The 19,232-nt window shown below is 43.6% G+C and overlaps 1 protein-coding gene across 4 annotated transcripts in view; it reads left to right on the top strand.

Annotated features, from left to right (window-relative positions):
* Window positions 1–19,232, top strand: part of DZIP1 (DAZ interacting zinc finger protein 1) — a 48,378-nt gene that overhangs the window by 5,469 nt on the left and 23,677 nt on the right. For all 4 annotated transcript variants that reach the window (XM_081550330.1, XM_081550329.1, XM_081550327.1 and 1 more), the window contains exons 4-10: window positions 1,867–1,991; window positions 2,483–2,644; window positions 4,655–4,792; window positions 7,988–8,050; window positions 14,859–14,999; window positions 15,446–15,494; window positions 16,977–17,033. In XM_081550330.1, coding sequence (XP_081406456.1) covers window positions 1,867–1,991; window positions 2,483–2,644; window positions 4,655–4,792; window positions 7,988–8,050; window positions 14,859–14,999; window positions 15,446–15,494; window positions 16,977–17,033 — 735 coding nt within the window. The remainder of the gene's footprint in view (window positions 1–1,866; window positions 1,992–2,482; window positions 2,645–4,654; window positions 4,793–7,987; window positions 8,051–14,858; window positions 15,000–15,445; window positions 15,495–16,976; window positions 17,034–19,232) is intronic.

Raw genomic sequence — 19,232 nt, 5'->3', positions numbered from 1 at the left:
TACTGAGGGGCGGACCAGGAGGGGAGCACGTTGAGGGAGGAAGGAGGATGGGGAATTTGGTTTGGCCGTGGGTACACTCAGGTCACACATACAGTCACCATGCACGTGGAGATGCTCTAGGTCCAGGTAGAGGCCCAGGCTGGAGATAAAACCTGGGAGTCGTTAGCAAAACTGGGCTGGATGAGGTCACTTCAAAAGAGAAGACAGCTCAGGGCCAGCCCCACACTAGGAGCCTAGGAGGAGCAGCTGACAGTGAGAAATCACAGTGATGGAGGCAGGAGGGAAGCGGACAAGTGTGTTGTCATGGAAACCAAGGGGCATGCAGGTTTCAAGAAGGAAGCAGTGACCCCCAGTGATCTTGAGGCACAGAGTAAGATGAAGACTGAGCACTGACCGTTGTTCTCCCAATGGCCGTTGGTGGCCTTGACATAGCAGCAGTGAATTGTTGGGGACAAAAGCTGGACTGGAGTGAGCTGAGCTGAGGATCCGGCAAGGAAATGGTCATGTCGATTACAGCCATTTATTTCAGTAACGTTTGCTGGGAGAGAAAGCAGGGACAGGAGGCAGTATCTGGAGGGAAAGTGGGACCAAGAGAAGATTATTATCTCATTTACAGTGGGAGATACTAAGATGTATTTGGGTGCCAGTGTGAATCAACCAGTGCCTAGAGGGGCTAATTGAAGGAGCAGAAGGGGGAGGGGCTCTGTGGCTTGCAAGGAACCAGGTTTGCAACTAATCTAAATGTTCTCAGAAGCAAAGAATGCAAGGCCTGTTTCTCCATGAACAGATCAGAGCAACTCTACAGATTGCCACAGTAACCCATGGAAATGCTCATTATGATCTAAATGTTTTTGGTACCTGGATGTTTATACTTCTAGCCTGTTACTCACTACCTGTACCTGCTCTTCCCTCCCTTTTGGGCCAGCCTGTTTCCATTTCTGCCTATTTCTGATAGATTTATTTAGGAAACAGCTGAGCTTTGTATCAACAATATGAATAGCATAAAATTCCACTTATAAGCTATGAACCGCTGATATAACTTAGCAGTGTATTGGTGAAATTGGGAAGATTAAATATTTTTAAAATTAGTCTATCATTCTTCAGTGTGAAACTGACCTTCTTTCTCTTCTGTTTCAGTATCTTATTCTATCTCATACTCGTTTCAGAGAGTATTTCAGACTCTGAAATGAGTATTATTTCTTCAGGTCATCTTTGAGATTCTGACTTTCTACTTTGGTTTCCATACCTTTCATGTCTACACTCACAGACACATGTATATCCATTCAGTCATGTGTACATCTGCATGTAAGTACATGAACATAAGTGTTCTTCCCTTCACTTGTTGCTTCCTTTTACAACTTCTCAGTAGTTCATTTTTGCCCCCATGGACGGGTTGTGGCCCAAATTTGCATTTCAGATGCCAGCCTGTGCTTGTCTGAGCACTGAGGAGGTGTTCAGTAGAGTTCTGTGGGAGCCAGAAAAATGGCGACCGTAGAGATTTCAATATTGTGGTACCTGCGGTCGAAACTGTTGATTTCCTTTCTCTGATTGAGACAGGCGTCTTGGAGAAGAGCCCAGCATTACGCCTTTGCTCCCTGAACGGGCTCTCACCCTGCCTCTGCAGGGTAATCCAACCTCAACCCAGTGGCTGAAAAAAATCTGCTTAAAAATAATTCGGTGCCCAGTGATGCAAAGGGCTGAAAATACATAGTAAAGAGTAAAGTTGGCTTGTGCAGCATGAAAAAGAGTAATATCCCAAGAAAAAGCAGTTTCCTTTGTCTTTATCTTATTAGTAGCACTGTACCCCGTAAGTTTTCCGATGGGTTTCTAAGAGATGGTATTTTAATGATATTTCTGTTGCAACAGAGTATAAGACAAGGGCGCAGACGGACAAGCTCCAAAGTGAGATCGACATGTTGAAGGAGCAGCTGCAGCTCACCAAGTCTCAGCTAGAGGCTGCACAGCATGCCCATGCAGTCAGGTTCTCTAAGGTATGATGCTGAATTCTGAAGCACTGATGTGTTGGGAAGGATTCGGTTTCATTCCTTTTAAATATTCAGTAGAATTCACCAGTGAAACCATCATGTCCTGAGCTTTTCTTCGTTGGGCGTTTCTTTTGATTACTGATTAAATCTCTTTACTCCTTATTGGTCTGTTCGGATTTTCTGTTTCTTCATGATTCAGTCTTGGCAGATTGTACAGTCTCTAGGAATCTTTGAGACTTTGGACCTCTGTGTTTATACTTTAAGGGATGTAAGGACAAAAGGATGCTGTGTGCTGCCTTTGGTTTGGGAAAATCATTGTGCACAGACCTGCCTTTATATGCAGTGTTTTTTGCAACAAAACAAACCAAAGAAAGGCCTAACAGCAATCTGCAAGTTTCGCTGACCCATGTGAGGTGAAGCTGTTGCCCATTTATTTAAAATTCTGTAGGCTTGCTTCATGTCAGAGCTTTTAAAGCCATGTATTAAATCAATTTCAGGAATATGAGATGCAGAAAACAAAAGAGGAAGAATTTCTGAAGTTATTCGATAGATGGAAAGAAGAAGAAAAGGAGAAACTAGTTGATGAAATGGAAAAAGTCAAGGAAATGTTTATGAAGGAGTTTAAAGAACTGACTTCTAAGAACTCAGCATTAGAATATGTGAGTATTGAACCTAAGAGTCCTCACAGCATTGACAGAGTTGTGGCCTTTAGAGGTGGCATTACAGTGGCAGTATGGCCCTTGGATCCAGAAGTTCCTTTCTCGTGCCCTGGCCCAGACTCCCATCCTCCCTGAGAGTCTAGGGAGCTCGGGCATATGGAAGACAGAGCAAGTCCTTCAGAGTAAGAGCTCTGGTCCCAAATCTCAGTGCAGAACACTTGGTACATTTGGGTCAGATCAGAGAAGAAGGTCCCTCTTGCTTAGCTGGTTAGGTTTGGATAGCCTGAAACCATAACCCTTTCCCCAAGTTTTGGAGCTTTCCAAAGTTCCAAAGGAACTTTCTAGAAAGACTGATACAGATCCCCAGTGTGGGAGAAAGAAGGTGACCCAGAAAGACAGGCCTGTTAGGTCTGAGTGAGGTGGGTGAGCCGGATGTGGTTAAATGCAGCGCCTCCCGCTTCCCTGTGGGAGCCAGCTTGGTCACAGGAAAGCAAAGGAGACCAGGGAAGATTCTTGAGCTCCCTCTAGGGACAACATGTTTTATAAACTGAAATAGAGGGGTAGTTTGGCAAAACTGCCAAGATCCTTCTCTGAAACACCCTGAACCCTCTCATAGGGATGGGCAAACTATGACTTGGGACCCACATCTGGCAAACCACCTGATTTTGTATGGCCCTTGATCTAAGACAGATTTTTACACTTTAAAGTGGTTGAACAAAGTCAAAAGAAAAGATATTTCATGACATGAAAATGGCATAAATTGACCTTCCGGTGTGTCTACAAGAGAGTATTTTGGAATACAACCGTGATGTTTCCTCTACACTTTCTCTATGGAGCTTTTGTGCTGCCGCCATGGAGTTGAGTCGCTGTGACCAAGACCTTACGTGTCTCCAAAGTCAAATACTATCTGGCTCTTTACAGAAAAAGTTTGCCAGCTGCTGTCATATCTCTATAAAGCAAATGTGGCCCAGGGTTAGTTAGCTATTGGTGGCAGTGAAATGGGTGTTCATTATACTGTCCTTTCAGCTCTGCCATGAGTTGTAATTTGCAGATGAAAAGTTGAGGGGAAATTAACGTGGGGTAGCTCATTGTGTCTTTTCTGTAGGGCTTCCTTCAGGCAACTCCCTGTTGGTTCAACTGTCCGCACATCACCTCTCTTGGGTCTGAGCATCAGAGCTCTTGGACAGTTGTTGTTCAGTTGCTCAGTCGTGTCTGACTCTTTGCGACACCATGGACTGCAGCATGCCAGGCTTCCCTGTCCTTCACCATCTCCTGGAGTTTGCTCAGACTCGGAGTCGGTGATCCCCTCCATCTCATCCTCTGTCGCCCTCTTCTGGCCTCCTCACTAAATCACCCCGTGAATCAACTGCACCCGATTCCTCCGTTTCTGGCAACTGTTACCCGCCCATCACCCATCGCCCAAGATTAGAAAGTTAGGTTTTCCTTTACCTTTTTCACCCTTTGCATGTTCCTTTATTGGAAGAAGTAAACCAGGAAAACCACTGTGAAGAGAATCACGATGAGTGTCTTGTAGGACAGTCAGATTTAATATGTGGCTACAGGCTCCCCAACTTTGTTCTGTTTCAGTCTTTATTTCTTAACTGAAAATTGAAAAAAATTTATTTTGGCTATGCTGGGTCTTCGTTGCTCTGCAGGCTTTTCTCTAGCTGGGGAGAGCTGTGGCTACTCTCTAGTTGTGAGACTCAAGCTTCTCATTGCAGTGGCTTCTCTTGTTGCAGAGCGTGGGTTCTAAGACACGCCAGCTTCAGTAATTGTGGCCTGTGAGCTCAGTAGTTGCGGCTCCCAGGCTCCAGAGCACGGGCTCAATAATTGTGGCTCACGGGCTTAGTTGCTCCATGGCATGTGGGATCGTCATGGATCAGGGATCAAACCTGTGTCTCCTGCATTGGCAGGTGGATTCTTTACCACCGAGCCACCAGGGTGACCTTCTGTTTCAGCCTTATAGAAGTATGAACATTTTTACCAGTGATTTTTACTTTTATTTTATAGCAATTGTCAGAAATCCAGAAGTCCAATATGCAGATCAAGTCTAACATAGGCACGCTAAAAGATGCACATGAGTTTAAAGAAGAACGTTCACAGCATCCCCAGGATTTCCAAAATGTGATGCAGCTACTTGACAATCAGGTATGTAGAAGTGGGTGACTACTGATTTTTCTTGGTGAAGTAATTTACAGTAGGCATCATCTAAGAAAAAGTGTCTCTTTCAGTGATGGTGACAGTGACTAATTCTTTTTTTCTTGTCTCCTATTGCATGTGTAATTCATAATAGATGTTCATTAGATACTTCAGTTCAGTTCGGTCTCTCAGTTGTGTTCAATTCTGTGCGACCCCATGGACTGCAGCACTCCAGGCTTCCCTATCCATCACCAACTCCTGGAGTTTACTCAAACTCATGTCCATGGAGTCGGAGATGCCATCCAACCATCTCATCCTCTGTTGTCCCTTCTCCTGCCTTCAATCTTTCCCAACATCAGGGTCTTTTCTGATGAGTCAGCTCTTCGCATCAGATGGCCAAATTATTAGAGCTTCAGCATCAGTCCTTCCAATGAATATTCCGGACTGACTTCCTTTAGGATGGATTGGTTTGATCTCCTTGCTGTCCAAGGGACTCTCAAGAGTCTTCTCCAACACCACGGTTCAAAAGCATCACTTCTTCAGCACTAATTCTTCAGTGCTCAGCTTTCTTTATTAGATACTTACTGATTGACTAATTAGATACTTACTGATTGACTAATAGATGTGGATACAGAACATCTGGCAAAGTTGTTTAATTTTTCCTTGAATGATATCTATTTGCATTAGTTCATATTACCGTAGTAGTTATTTTTCATGTTTCAGATGTCGGCCCACTTTCAAAAGGCGTAGAAAGGCATTTGAAGCATGAACTATTTTTTCAGAGCTTATACAGCTGCACTGGTGAACTGATGGTCTTTTACATGTATCAGATGAATTACAGTCATCTGGAAGTGAACCTCAGTAATCAGTACGGCCTTCATCCTGGCTCTTTTGGTCACACTCATTTAGGAGAATTTTTTTGGGGGGAGGCAGAAAACGTAGAGATTAAAGCTTGTGAATTCACGATTTTTTTCAAAAAGCAGTACTACGTCATTTTAAAAAGTAAATGTATTTTTCAAGGACCTATTGTATAACACATGGAACTGCTCAATGTTATGTGGCAGCCTGGATGGGAGGGAGGCCTGGGGAAAAATGGATACATGTATGTGAATGGCTGAGTCCCTTTGCCATTCCCCTGAAACTATCACAACATTGTTAAACGGTTCTGCGTGTGTGTGTGCTAAGTCATTTTAATCGTGACCCCCTGGACTGTAGCCCTCCAGGCTCCTCTGTCCATGGGATTTCCCAGGCAAGAATACTGGAGTGGATTGCCACACCCTATTCCAGGGGATCTTCCTGACCAAAGGATCGAACCCGCATCTGTTTTGTCTTCTGCATTGGTAGGCAGGTTCCTTACCACTAGCGCCAGCTGGGAAGCCCAATCGGCTATACCCCAAGACAAAATAAAAAATTTTTTTAAAAAGTAAATGTGTTTGTGAATATGGACTATAGCCACAGCTTCTTGTCTTGCCTCTCTCCCCCAAATCTACCTTCCGCATTGCACCCAGGCTGACTGCATCACCACTGTGTCTAAAATCCTTCAGTGACTCCCCATTTTTCACAGAACAAAATCTAGAACCATTAACCAGCATTCAGAGTCCCTGGGCATCTGGTCCCGCTATCTCCCACCGTTCTTGGCTTTACCTCGACACACCAGCAGCACCCAAAAGCTCCTGGTGCCGGCTCTCTTTCTCATGTACCTCCTAGTTTTCAGGCCCCGTCACTTCCTCAGCTGGAATGACATCTCTTCTGGAATGTTCTCCTGAGCCTCTGAGTTAATGCATGCCACAGTCCTCCAAGCTGGACCTGACCACGTGCTCATTATGTGCGAACCTCCCGTTGTTATGTCCACTTTCCCCACGACTGCCCCCAGGCAGGGTAGGGCCTGCCTCTTTGTCTTCTACCAGCTGGGTGGCACTAGTGATAAAGAACCCACCTGCCAATGTAGGAGACATAAGAGGCGCTGGTTCAGTCCCTGGGTTGGGAAGATCCCCTGCAGGAGGGCATGGCAACCCACATCAGTATTCTTGCCTGGGAAATCCCAGGGACAGAGGAGCCTGGTGGGCTACGGTCCATAGGGTCGCAGAATTGGACACGACCGTTGCAACGTCGCATGCACGCACACAGCCTGCCGCGGCTGCCCGGTGAGATCCAGGTACATGGTAGGGAATCAGGAATTGGGTCCTGAACTGAACTACTGATGGCAGCCCCCAGCAGGTTGCTCTCTCACTAGTTGAGGGACTCAGTTACAAAACTCTCAGGTGCCCCCTGAGTTTCTTTTGTCTGAGGCCTTCCTGTGAGCTCTGTCAGTTCACAACCCCTGGACTCAGAAACCGTGATGTTTCCTTTTGGCTTCTTAAGTTGGCAAGCTAGCACCTGTTTTTTTAAATGAAGTTTTGTTGAAACACAGGGCTTCCCTGGTGGCTCAGACCATAAAGAATTGGCTTGCAATGTGGGAGACCTGGGTTCTATACCTGGGTTGGGAAGATCCCCTGCAGGAGGGCATGGCAACCCACACCAGTATTTTTGCCTGGAGAATCCCCATGGGTAGAGGAGCCTGGCTGGCTACAGTCCATGGGGTTGCAAAGAATCTGACAGAACTGAGCAACTAAGCACTATTGAAACACAGCCTTGCTACTATGTATCATCTGTGGCTGTTCATTCACATGTTACTTATGGCTGTTCTCCCATTTCTAGTAGTAGCGACTGAGTCATCTGGCCCCCAGAGTCTAACATATTTCCTATTAGCCCTTTAACAGAAAATATTTGCTGACCCCCACCTCAGAGTATAAGATGAAAACCAAGGGCAAGTGTGATTAAACATTTCTGACTGTATTCGTCTTTAAAAATGGCTGCTAAAATATTACCAAATAGACAGTTGGGTTTCCTAGATGCTGAAAAAGAAGCTCTCATTCTGAGTAGATGCTATTATTATGCGTGTATGCTAAGTGGCTTCAGTCATGTCTGAGTCTGCGACCCTATGGATGTAGCCCGCCAGGCTCCTCTGTCCATGGAATTTTCCAGGCAGGAATACTGGAGTGGGTTGTCATGCCCTCCTCCAGGGGATCTTCCCCACCCAGGGATCAAACCCGCGTCTCTTCCATCTCCTGCATTGGTCAGCAGGTTCTTTACCACTAGCGCCACCTGGGAAGCCCGTAATTATTATAGTTATACCTGAATTTCTCCTGTTTTACTGTTTTGCAGGAAAGCAAGTGGACAGCTCGTGTTCAGGCTCTTCATCAAGAACACAAGAAAGAAAAGAGCCGGGTAAGATTAAGAAACAAATGGTCTGTAAAATGTGGGTCTTTCCAAAAAGAATATTTGCTCTTCTTTATAATAAATATAATATTTGTCAACTTAAAACAATTTGTAGAGAAATGTGTAACAAAAATTAAAATTGCTTATAATTCCAATACCAAAGATAACCAGTGCTACTGCTTTGCTTTAATTTCTTTCCGTCTTTTTGATGCTGTAAATGTGTTTCTCTAAGTATAGAAACCCATACATATAATATGTCTCACAGGTTTTAAATTATGCTTTATATCTATAACTTTATACATTTTAATTTATCATAAACATTTTCCTATGTTTTAAAACATTCTTCATAATTATGACTTTTTAATGACTCCATGATGATCTTATGGATGTATCATCAGTTATTTAACCATTTCTTCATTGTTGAATACATATTTCTAATTTTTTTGCATTACAGAGTGGCAATCTAAGTTTTGAATACAAGCATATCTTGTGTTATTGCACTTTGCAGATAATTGTGTTTTTTATAAATTGAAGGTTTGTGGCAACTCTGCATTGTCAGATGATACATTTTTTAGCAATAAAGTATTTTTAATTAACACATACACATTGTTTTTTAAGACATAATGTTATTGCACTCTTAATGGATCACAATGTAGTATAACATAACTTTTACTGTAGTATAACATAATTTTTACATGCACTAGGATACTAAAAAATTCATGCAACTCATTTGATTGCAATTTGGCTCCTCTATTGCTATGATCTGGAACTTAACCCACAGTATCTTCAGGTCTACCTATAAAAACAAGGATTGTTCACATTAAAGTCACTTTTTAAGTTGTTTTAATGAAAACAAAAATTAATTATAATACCTATTTCCTTTCTGCTAAGTACATCAGAAATTTAAGTGTTAAAATGCTTCTATAATAGTGCACAAATGTAAAATAGATTTATTTGTGATTTTAAGATAGGAGAAACATCTGTTTATTTTTTCACTTTAAATTGTATGTGTTTTGTGGCCCTTTGTATCCTCTTTTAGGCAAACAGTGTAGACTGGGTGGCTTATAAACAACAGAAACTTATTTCTCATGGTTCTGTTGCTTCAGCAATTGGACAGAGAGAGTTTGTTAAAGGGGAATAGTGGCTGGGCTATGAGTAGATATAATGCCCAATTCATTTCTCCAACCTAAGCCACCCTTCTGAGCTCCAGACAAGATAGCCAGCTTGGTACTTCGCATCTGCACAACTTCTTAAATGTGATGTGTCTAAAATGAGGTCCTTGGGTTTGTTTCCAGATGTCTTTTTTTTTTTGGTTGATGGCATCCTCGTCCACTCAGATGCAGACATTGATTCCCATCTCCTCCTCAACTCCCAGTTCCAGGCTATCGGCAGGTTTTGCTAAGTATCTCATATCCATGTTCCTCCAGACATTTCTATGGCTTCCATTGCTTCTCCACTGAGCTCCCAGCATTTCTAAAAGGGCCCCATGTCCAGTCTCCCAGTTCCAGCATTCCTCTCTTGTCATCTACTCTCTGCAGAGCAGACAGAACAACGTGGGTGCTCAGCTCATCCCGATCCTCTCTCTCAACCTACTATTTTAGCTACGACAACCTTCTGGTAATTTATAGAACATGCAGCCTTGTACACCAGGTTTTTTACTTCTGGAAGGTCCTTCCCCTTGCTCCTTATGCGGCGGGCTCCTTCCCTTCTGATTTAGTTTTCTCTCAAAGTGAAAGTGTTAGTCACTCAGTCGTGTCCTACTCTTTGTGATCCCATGGACTGTAGCCCACCAAGCTTCTTTGTCCATGGAATTCTCCAGGCAAGAGTACTGAAGTAGGTTGCCATTCCTCCCTTCTCCAGGAGATCTTCCCGACCCACGGATCAAACCCAGGTCTCCTGCATTGCAGGCAGATTCTTTACCGTCTGAGCCACCAGGGAAGCCCTAGTTTTCTCTGCTGTGTTGCAAATTACCACAGATTTAGTATGTCACAGTTTCCATGGGATAGGAGTCCAGGCTTAGCTTAGCTGGGTCTTCTGTTCGGGGTTTCACGAGCTGCATTGGAGGTGTCAGCCGAGCTGTCTCCTCTGGGGCTCTGGGGCCTCTCCAAAGCCTGTTCAGATGGTTGGCGATGTGCAGTTCCCCACGGTCAGCCGTGGGAGTGAGGGTGGAGTGAGACACTCAGCTCTGCAGTTCACAACCTGGCTGTGACTTCTTCAAGGCCAATAGGAGAGCATTGCTCCTGCCTTCATTCTCCTTTAAGACACTTGAAGTCACCCAAGACCACTCCATCCAGGGAAGCGATCCTCTCCCTTAATTATTCTCATCACTTCACAAGTGTAACTCTGACTGATCACTATTTTAAGTAGTTTCTTTGTTTACTTGTTTGTTGTCTGTCTCTCCAGCCAGATCATTAGCCTTTCGAGGGAAGGGCTCTGTTTACTGCCCCACTGTATCCCCAGAATCTAATAATGTGCCTAAAATGTGCTTCTTGTTGTTCAGTCGCTCAGTTGTGTTCGACTCTTTGAGGCCCCATAGACTGGAGCACGCCAGGCCTCCCTGTCCATCACCATCTCCCTGAGTGTGCTCAAACTCATGTCCATCGAGTCAGTGGTGCCATCCAACCATCTCATCCTCTTTCCCCCCACTTTTCCTCCTGCCCTCAGTCTTTCCCAGCATCAGGGTCTTTTCCAATGAGTCAGCTCTTTGCATCAGGTGACCAAAGTATTGGAGTTTCAGCTTCAGCATCAGTCCTTCCAATGAATTTTTGGGGTTGATTTCCTTTAGGATGGACTGGTTTGATCTCCTGGCACTCCAAGGAACTCTGAAGGGTCTTCTCCATCCAGCACCACAGTTTAAAAGCATCAGTTCTTAGGTGCTTACTAAATATTTGCTAAGTGAATGCAGAAGGTTGGTAGGTGGCCAACAAGGGGATCACTCAGCTATTTTTTTTTTTTTTTTTTTTGTGGAGAGAGAGATGCTGATTGTAGAGGGCAGAAGAGCAGGGTGGAAAGAGCTGTCTGTTAGTGTCAGCATGATATTTGAATCCAGGTCTTCTTAACCTCGGGTCCCTGCTTGTCTGCCCCGCTGCCTTGCTCTCCTGTCATTCTCGAGGCACTTAGCCAGCAGGGGAGGGGAACAGCCAGTGACAACTTAGAGCAGTTGCTTTTCTGTAAGAACCCTGAATCTTTCCTTTGAGATGCTCTAAGGCAGCAGTTCCTAACCAGGGACCGAGTGCCCTTCAGGATGACCTGAGACTCTTTTCTAAAATGCGCCTGCCCAGCTCCACTCCCTGAGTGTCTGATTCAGCAGATAAGTCTGGGACATGCAGAGTTTGCAAAAAAATAAGCACCAATAACAATAGCAGCAGACCCCAGATCATTGTGTTTTGGATCCATGGTTTGAACCACTGCTCTTACGATTTGAAGTCCTGCTTTTATTCTTCAAGGCATCTTTAGTGCACGGGGGTTTAGGGACAGAAATTCAGGTTTCCTTTTTAATAGGAGGGGATTTTAGTCCTTGTTCCTTTAAGCCTCTTTCGTTCCAGGCAGCTGTGGGAATTTCAGTGGATTTCTGGCTAGACTACTGTATAAGCTATAGAAGTTTCCACTTGGCCACTGCAGGGGGTGACAGAGAGGAAGGGGAGGTCTGGTTTTGAGGGAGGCGTCTTCCCTCCTGTGCTGGGAGTGTGGAGTTTTGGTCCCACCGCCAGGCTACGCTGCTCCCTTGTCTGTTGGCTTTGCTTGTTCAGAAGCTCCTTGCTTCTCCCTTCATTCCTCTTAAACCCCAGCAGAGGGGCGAATTCCCTCAGGTTTAGTAATCTGTGCCTGAGACCTGACTATCAATTATTCCACATGATTGGTGCCTACTGTTCCTACAATGCACATATTGTTTTTCTCTGCTTACGGGAAGTTGCGTTTGCCAACTTTTTATTGCTTTGCCTAAATTCTTGGCAGTATTTTTTTTTTTTGGTTTTGTTTTTAAATAAGAGTGGTAGGAGTTCAAAGGGAACCACAGGTTAACGGTGGCATGCCCTTTTCCACCCAACAGAAGACTCTTAGAGCTCGGGAGGTTGAGGAATGGTCACGCATTGAAAGGACAGCAGGATGGGGTGATGTGGCTGGTAGAGAAAAAAATGTAAAACTTGCAGTGATAGAAAGTCCCAAGACGTGAACTCTAGGACTTCCCTGGTGGTACAGTGGATAAGAATCTGCTGGCCAATTCAGGAGACACAGGTTCGATTCCTGGTCAGGGACGACTTCATGTGCCAACTAAGTACGTGTACCTGTACTCTAGGGCCTGAGAGCCACAACTACTGAAGCCCACATGCCTAGAGCCTGTGGTCCACAACTGGAGAAGCTAATGAAATGAGAAACCCATGCACTGCAACAAAGAGTAGCCCCTGCTTGCCCCAACTAGAGAAAGCCCTCCTGTAGCAATGAAAACCCACTATAACCAAAAATTAATGAATCAATGAATTAAAAAAAGAAAAGAAATGAGCTCCAGGGCCACCAGCTTTTTGAAATAACTTCTGGCTATCCCCCATCTTAGACTAGCACATTCCTCTCTCAGCAGACTCTTTTCTGTACCTTCTTGGTCAGGTCTTAATTCCAGTATCAAAAGGATGCCATCCCATCATTTTTCTTATGTCCTCCTTCTTTTTGGGTCCTGCAATGAGTCCCCATATTGTTGATCCTAAACCTCCCCCCAGACCCCTGGACATTTTTATTGGCTTCTCCTTCTACTTTCCCACTCAGGATTTCCCAGGCTGTTTGGTGGGGGGTGGGGGACACTCTTACCCACCACCAGAGACTCTTACCCCCCATCAGAGACTCTTTCAGTGGTCTCTGAAAATGTGGGGAAGGTTCTTGACAGTGTTCTCTTGTCATTGAGATTGTTAGCATCCATTGGGATATGTACGGTTTCTTTCTAGTCTTTACTCAGGAAATCTTTGTAACTTGGTTCAACCTGTTGTTTGTCCAGCCTCATATGAGCACACAGCGCTTCAGAGGGAAGACCCTGCTATGCATTGATGGAGAGCTTTAACTTTTTGTTGTTGCTTTTGTTATGCGTCTGTTAAATGTAAATTAGATTATTTTTAGAGTAGTTTTAGGTTCACAGAAACATTGAAGAGGAAGTGCACAGAGTTCCCAAATACCCCGCCCCGGACCCCCCTGCCCTGTCCATCCTCCCGCATTATCAACACCTTGCACCAGAGTGATACGTTTGTTAACAATTGATAAACCTATATTGATATGTCATTATCCCCCAAAGTCCACCGTTTATTTTAGGGTTCACGCTTGTTCACTCTTGTGGATAGGGCTTCCCAGGTGGCGCGTTGGTAAAGAACCTGCCTGCCAACGCAGGAGACACAGGAGACATGGGCTCCATCCCTGGGTTGGGAGGATCCTCGGATGGCAACCCGACCCAGTATTCTTTCCTGGGAAATCCCAAGGACAGAAGAGCCTGGCGGGGTACAGTCCATAGGGTCACAAAGAGTCAAACAAGACTGAGCAACTGAGTACACATGCACAATGTCTTACGTTTCATGACACAGACACCAAGGTTGAGAGTGTGGACTTTGAAGACAGGAAAGTTGAGGTCTGGGCTCTTCCCTTCTCCACCTGTCTGCATGTGCGTCAGCTACTTACCTCTCTAGACCCGAGTTTCCCCGTCTGAACAGCGGGGTCAAAACATATATCCATGATGCTGTGGTGTGGATTAAACAAGATGTGCTTAATGCAGCCTCTAAAACGTGTTGAGTGCTTGTTTAAAAAACAAACAAACAAACCTCTCCAGTTAGGAAATGCTGCTCCAGGACCTCTCTGTGTTCCTCTCAACACAGTTAACCGTCTTTTCTGACCTGCACGTCCCTGTCTCCTTTCCCAGGCCACAGGCTGGGAATGTCCTTGGTGCCATTTACCAAGGGTTTTTTCTCCTCCGTTTAAGCAACATGTGAAATTGCTTTAAGAATGGTTCCTTAAATTTTTGAAACCAAATTCTTCTTGTATTCTTTTTTAAAAAAATATTTAATTAATTAATTTAATTAATTTGGCTGCGCTGGGTCTTAGTTGCAGCATGCAGGATCTTAGTTGTGGCCTGTGGGATCTAGTTCCCTGACCAGGGATCAAACCCAAGTCCCCTGCATTGGGAGCACGAATCTTAGCCTTGACCACCAGGGAAGTTTCTTTTCTTGAGTTCTTGTCCAGAACTGATATTTCCTCTAGAGATGAATCTGTGCATCTTTGGATCTATCTGTCCTGTGCTTCTCTTCCTTCTCTTCCCTCCCTACATCCATCCTTTCCACCCTCTCTTCACCCTTCTCCCTCCTCTCTTCCTCTTTTCCGCAACCCCCAACCCCCTTCCATTTCTCAGTAAACATTTATTGAGAACCTGCTAAGGGACAGAGACTGCTAGTTGTATAAAATAAGTAAGTTGGGCTCTCTGGCTGGGGGAGTGTGCTTTCCAGCTGGGATGATGTGCGTGGACTTGTAAGGACAGGACTGCCTGGGGTCAGAGTTGCTCTGCAGGTGGCCTGGTCCTTTATCCTCGCTCCTCCCCATGTGATTTCATGTAATGGCTCATGTTCACTCCGCCGTTCACATGATCATTGTTGTCTGTTTTGGACCATGAGCTCCCTGGGAACAGAGATGAAGCCCCTTGTACAGCCAGGGCCTTGGGATGTGGTGATCAGAGAGTTAGTCAATGTGTAGATGATGTAAGCCAGTGAGAAGGTGGGGTGTGTACAAACAAACTGCAGAAAGAAGACATTTACATGCAGGTTCCATATGGATGCCTTTCTTCCCTGTTTTCTTGCAGCTCCTGTCACATATAGAGAAACTTCGAACTTCAATGATAGACGATCTAAATGCAAGTAATGTCTTCTACAAGAAAAGGATAGAAGAGCTAGGGCAGAGGCTCCAGGAACAGAATGAGCTGATCATCACTCAGAGACAGCAGGTATTTTGGTATATGTATATTGGCACCATTTTTCTGTAACCAGTGCAACTTATTTAAGAACGTGTGTCTTTAGAGCATTTGTAAGTTGGATAAGATGAGGATAGACTATCTTCCCACCCCCCCATGGTTGTTTGTCCAAGTCAATAAAATAATTTTTTTTAAGGTATTTTTGAAATACTGTAGAGCAATCAGATTTATTCAGTTGGAATTCAGGATAAATGTGAAGGCACCTAAGAATTTCTTTTGCTAATTCCTTTGAGAAGTAGGTAAATCCAAATGCTGCTTTTATAAAATGTTTGTCTCCATGTCATTAAAGTCCACATGTCCTGTGTCTTTGGGGCAGTTAGTGAAAAGGTTCATTTACTGAGCCGAGTACCTGTTGATCATCCAGTACATCCTTGTCTAGTTCCAGACATGGATCGCTGAAAGACTGTTCTTCTTTGCAGATTAAAGAGTTCACCAGTAAACCATTAAACAGTGTCAGTGAACCCAAAGGTAAGTGGACCAGGATCCCAGTGCTGAAGGCAAGGTCAGCCACCCTAACCGTGCGCTGAACATCAGTGAATGTGGGGCCAAGATGGTTCACGGGTGCTAAGATGGCATTCCTCTAGTTATTTTGACTTGCGAGCTCTGTTACCACAACCCAGAGAGTTGAAGAATTTCAAATACCTAATCTGTCATCAAATGGTCTCCTGTCCTTTTTATCAGAGTATTGTTATGCACATAATATATGCTCAATAACTATACCTCTGGATGAATGTGCAGTTAGATGACTTATTAAAAGCGCAGAGTCCAGAGGCAGGCTGGGTTCAGCTCCCATCTCTGGCACTTTGTAGCTTTGTGAACCTCTGCCCCAGTTTCCTCAGCTCAGAAGCTGGAATATTAGTAGTATTTACATCATAGACTTGTTATGAGGATTAAATGGGAAAACGTGTAAAGAGCACCTGTTAAATACTCATCAGTATTGGCTATTGTTATTGATAGTAAACGCTCAATTATCCTAAAGTGCTATGGAGGCTTGATGCATGATTCTACGTTGTGGTCAGCTGGAGTTGAGGGTTTGCTCTAAGCATAGTGGGGGGATATACAGCCTACTGAAGATAGCGATGATAGCCACCCATCGCCACAACATTCAGGAACTGGTCTAGAAGTGGGACTGGGAGTCAGAAGTACAGGGTCTCCCATTATAGCATCAAGTTTGCCTTCCGCCTGACTGCCTTCTGAGTGGTCCCAGTCTTGGTTCCCATCTGTCTCAGATAGTAAGGCATCTTTGCCTACTTGAGGGATGCCAACTGGAAATTAGTACTGGGTATATGGGTTGTGTTTCCTCCCTGTTTCTGGGGTCATGAGAAATGCAGGCATATCTCGGAAATATTGCAGGTTCAGTTGCAGACCACTGCACTACAACCAATAATCACAGTACAGTGAGTCACACAATTTTTTTTGATTTTCCAGTGTATATGAGTTATGCTTATACTATACTATAGTCTATTAAGTGTACGATAGCATTATGTCTAAAAACATGCACATATACTGTATTGCTAAAAATGCTGACCATTACCTGACAACTCAGTGTTGCCACAAGGCTTCAATTTGTAGAAGTGCAGTATCTTCAAAGTACAATAAAGTGCAGTAAAATGAGATTGGCCTATATGTTGACCTACACACTTGCTTTCCTTGTTTTAAGGTAAAGTTTTGGAAAGGGTGGTAGATCCCTGTAACTTGTCTTGGAATAGTTACAGTTCAGGTAATTATTACCTGCATAATTAGCATAAATTAGCATAAATATTTGAAAAACAATTTTAGGGAAAAGTTAACTTTGAAGGGATTTATGTTAAACATCTTTGTTGGGTAAGTTGCTACATGTCGGTACATTTCATGTATTGTTTTTTAGGGGAAAATATTAGGATGTGGACTAGCAAAATATAACCCATAGCTTGTGGTTTTTGTTATTAATTTATCTTTTTTTAATTTCAGGGAATCTTTTAACCTGGCAAACATTTGAATCTAAGCCAACTGCCCCAGCTGTACCAAGTAAGTTTCTGTAATAGACTCAGGGTTCTAAAGAGAGTTTTAAAGTGCTTAAACCCATATATAACTTCTACTTTTTATTTTTAGAGATGTTTCTTGGAACATCAGTGTGTCTGGAGATTACATAATGATCTATTTTGATTCCTGGCCTTGACCTGGTTCTAAAACCCACTGTTGTAAATGTCCGTGTGATGTTGTGGTCGTTTTGGTTAGCCATACCTATTACCTTACAGTTTGCCTAATAAAGAAATGGCTAAAAATTCCTTGGTGTCACCCCAGTGTGTGCTCTGGGTTTCCCAAAGCAAAGCAGTGTGATAATGGGACTGTGTGTCATGATCACTACATTTTGGCATCTATGAGACCCTGTGCTGCAGGGTTTGACCCAACGCCCCCGTCAGTCACTCACGAAGTCACTGCACGGGTGTCTTCTGGACCTCTTAGGATTTGGCTAGAATCCAAAAAGACATAATCTGTACAGTTGAGAGATGGATGGATTGTCTTCTTAATAATAGTTGAAATATTTTTGTTCCATTCAGGAAAGCATGTGAACAGGATCTGAATACTAAGGGAGGGCCTGCCCCGAGGCCGGGCACGGAACAGCCATTCATGTGGGCCCAGGACTTGTAATGATGAAAGGACACTGATGAGCATGTTTGGGCACTGGGCACAATTGACTGGAAAGGGCTGATGGTTTTAAATGCTCAACTGCTTCTTGAGCCCTGTTGATGTTGGTCCTGGAAGCTGAAGAGGTGGAGAGGTGCTGAGGAGGAGAGGGCAGTTGAAGTGCCAAGAGTAGAGCTAAGGGGAGAATAGAAGCATTTCAGAGAAGTATGGAAAAATTAAAAGATATTCAGTTACTATCATTTATATTTTAATTATACTTAGCACAATATTGAAACAGTCGTGCCAAGTTGCCTCAGTCGTGTCCGACTCTTTGCGGCTCCATGGACTGTAGCCCACCAGGCTCCTCTGTCTATGGGATTTCCCAGGCAAGAATACTGGAGTGAGTTGCCATGCCCTCCTCCAGGGGATCTTCCTGACCCAGGGATCGAACCCGTGCCTCTTAGTCTCCTGCATTGGCAGGCAGGTTCTTTACCACTAACACCACCTGGGAAGCCCATTGAAACAATAACATGTTCCAATAAAACTTTATTTACAAAAACAGGCAGGTGTTGGTGTGTCTTATAGACTGTAGTTTGTCAAACCTGGATCTAGCTTAGCAAGTTACAAATGGGTTCGAAGGCCATATTTCCAGAATTGTTATCAGTTTACCCATAGTTAGAAGTTGAACGCTTTCACACTAGCCATTGTAAAGATGAAATTGTATGCCTACAGGGGTAGCTGGGGATTGTGACCAGTATTTCTTAGATAGGATTAGAATTAAAGATCTGTTTTTAATAAGCTATGGAAAGAGTCAGTAAACTAATAGACAAATAGTTGAGAGAGGAACCTCAGATAGAAATTGTCAGTATTAGAATAGAGGCTATGGAATCTAATTTTCTGAGATATTTTGATGTAAAGAATGTTCAGTCTTACTTGAATCAGGTATAATCTTCTAAAGACTGTAGCTGAATTAATGCCTTTAAGAGGCATCTTTCAGCCCAGTGATTGGGGTAGTCTTATAAACTGGTTTATTGTACATGAATATTCATAACAGCATTATTCTTAGTAGCCAAAAAGTGGAAAAAGCCCTAACGTCCATCAGCTAATGAATAGATAAATAAAATGTGGTCTGTCTACAAAATGGAGTGTTATTTGGCCATAAAAATACATGCTAATGCTGACACATGCTTCAACATGGATGAAACATGAAAACATGCTAAGTTAAAGTAAGCAGATTACAGAGGGCTACATAACTAATTATATGATTCCATTTATAAGTAAGACCAGAATAGGCAAATCCATAGAGATAGAAAGTAGATCCATGGTTGCCCAGGCCTGCAGGGAGGGAGAGATGGGGCTAATAGAGACGGGTATTTGGGGAGGTATACATGTAATGAGTATGTTCAAAAACTAGAGAGTGGTTATGGTTGTACACCTTTGTGACTATATTAAAACCCACTGACTTGTATATTTTAAAAGGGTGGATTGTATTTCAAATTGTAATAAATTTGGTTTAGGTTAGTTGGTAATATCTTTGTCACTTGAAACATTTGTTCCCTCATGGTCTGTATATTAATATACCTTGACTAATTTGACTAA

This window comes from Giraffa tippelskirchi, chromosome 12 (assembly GCF_054371585.1).
Source record: "Giraffa tippelskirchi isolate mGirTip1 chromosome 12, T2T-mGirTip1v1.2.pri, whole genome shotgun sequence".
NCBI lineage: Eukaryota > Metazoa > Chordata > Mammalia > Artiodactyla > Giraffidae > Giraffa > Giraffa tippelskirchi.
This window is presented reverse-complemented; position numbering and strand designations above follow the sequence as displayed.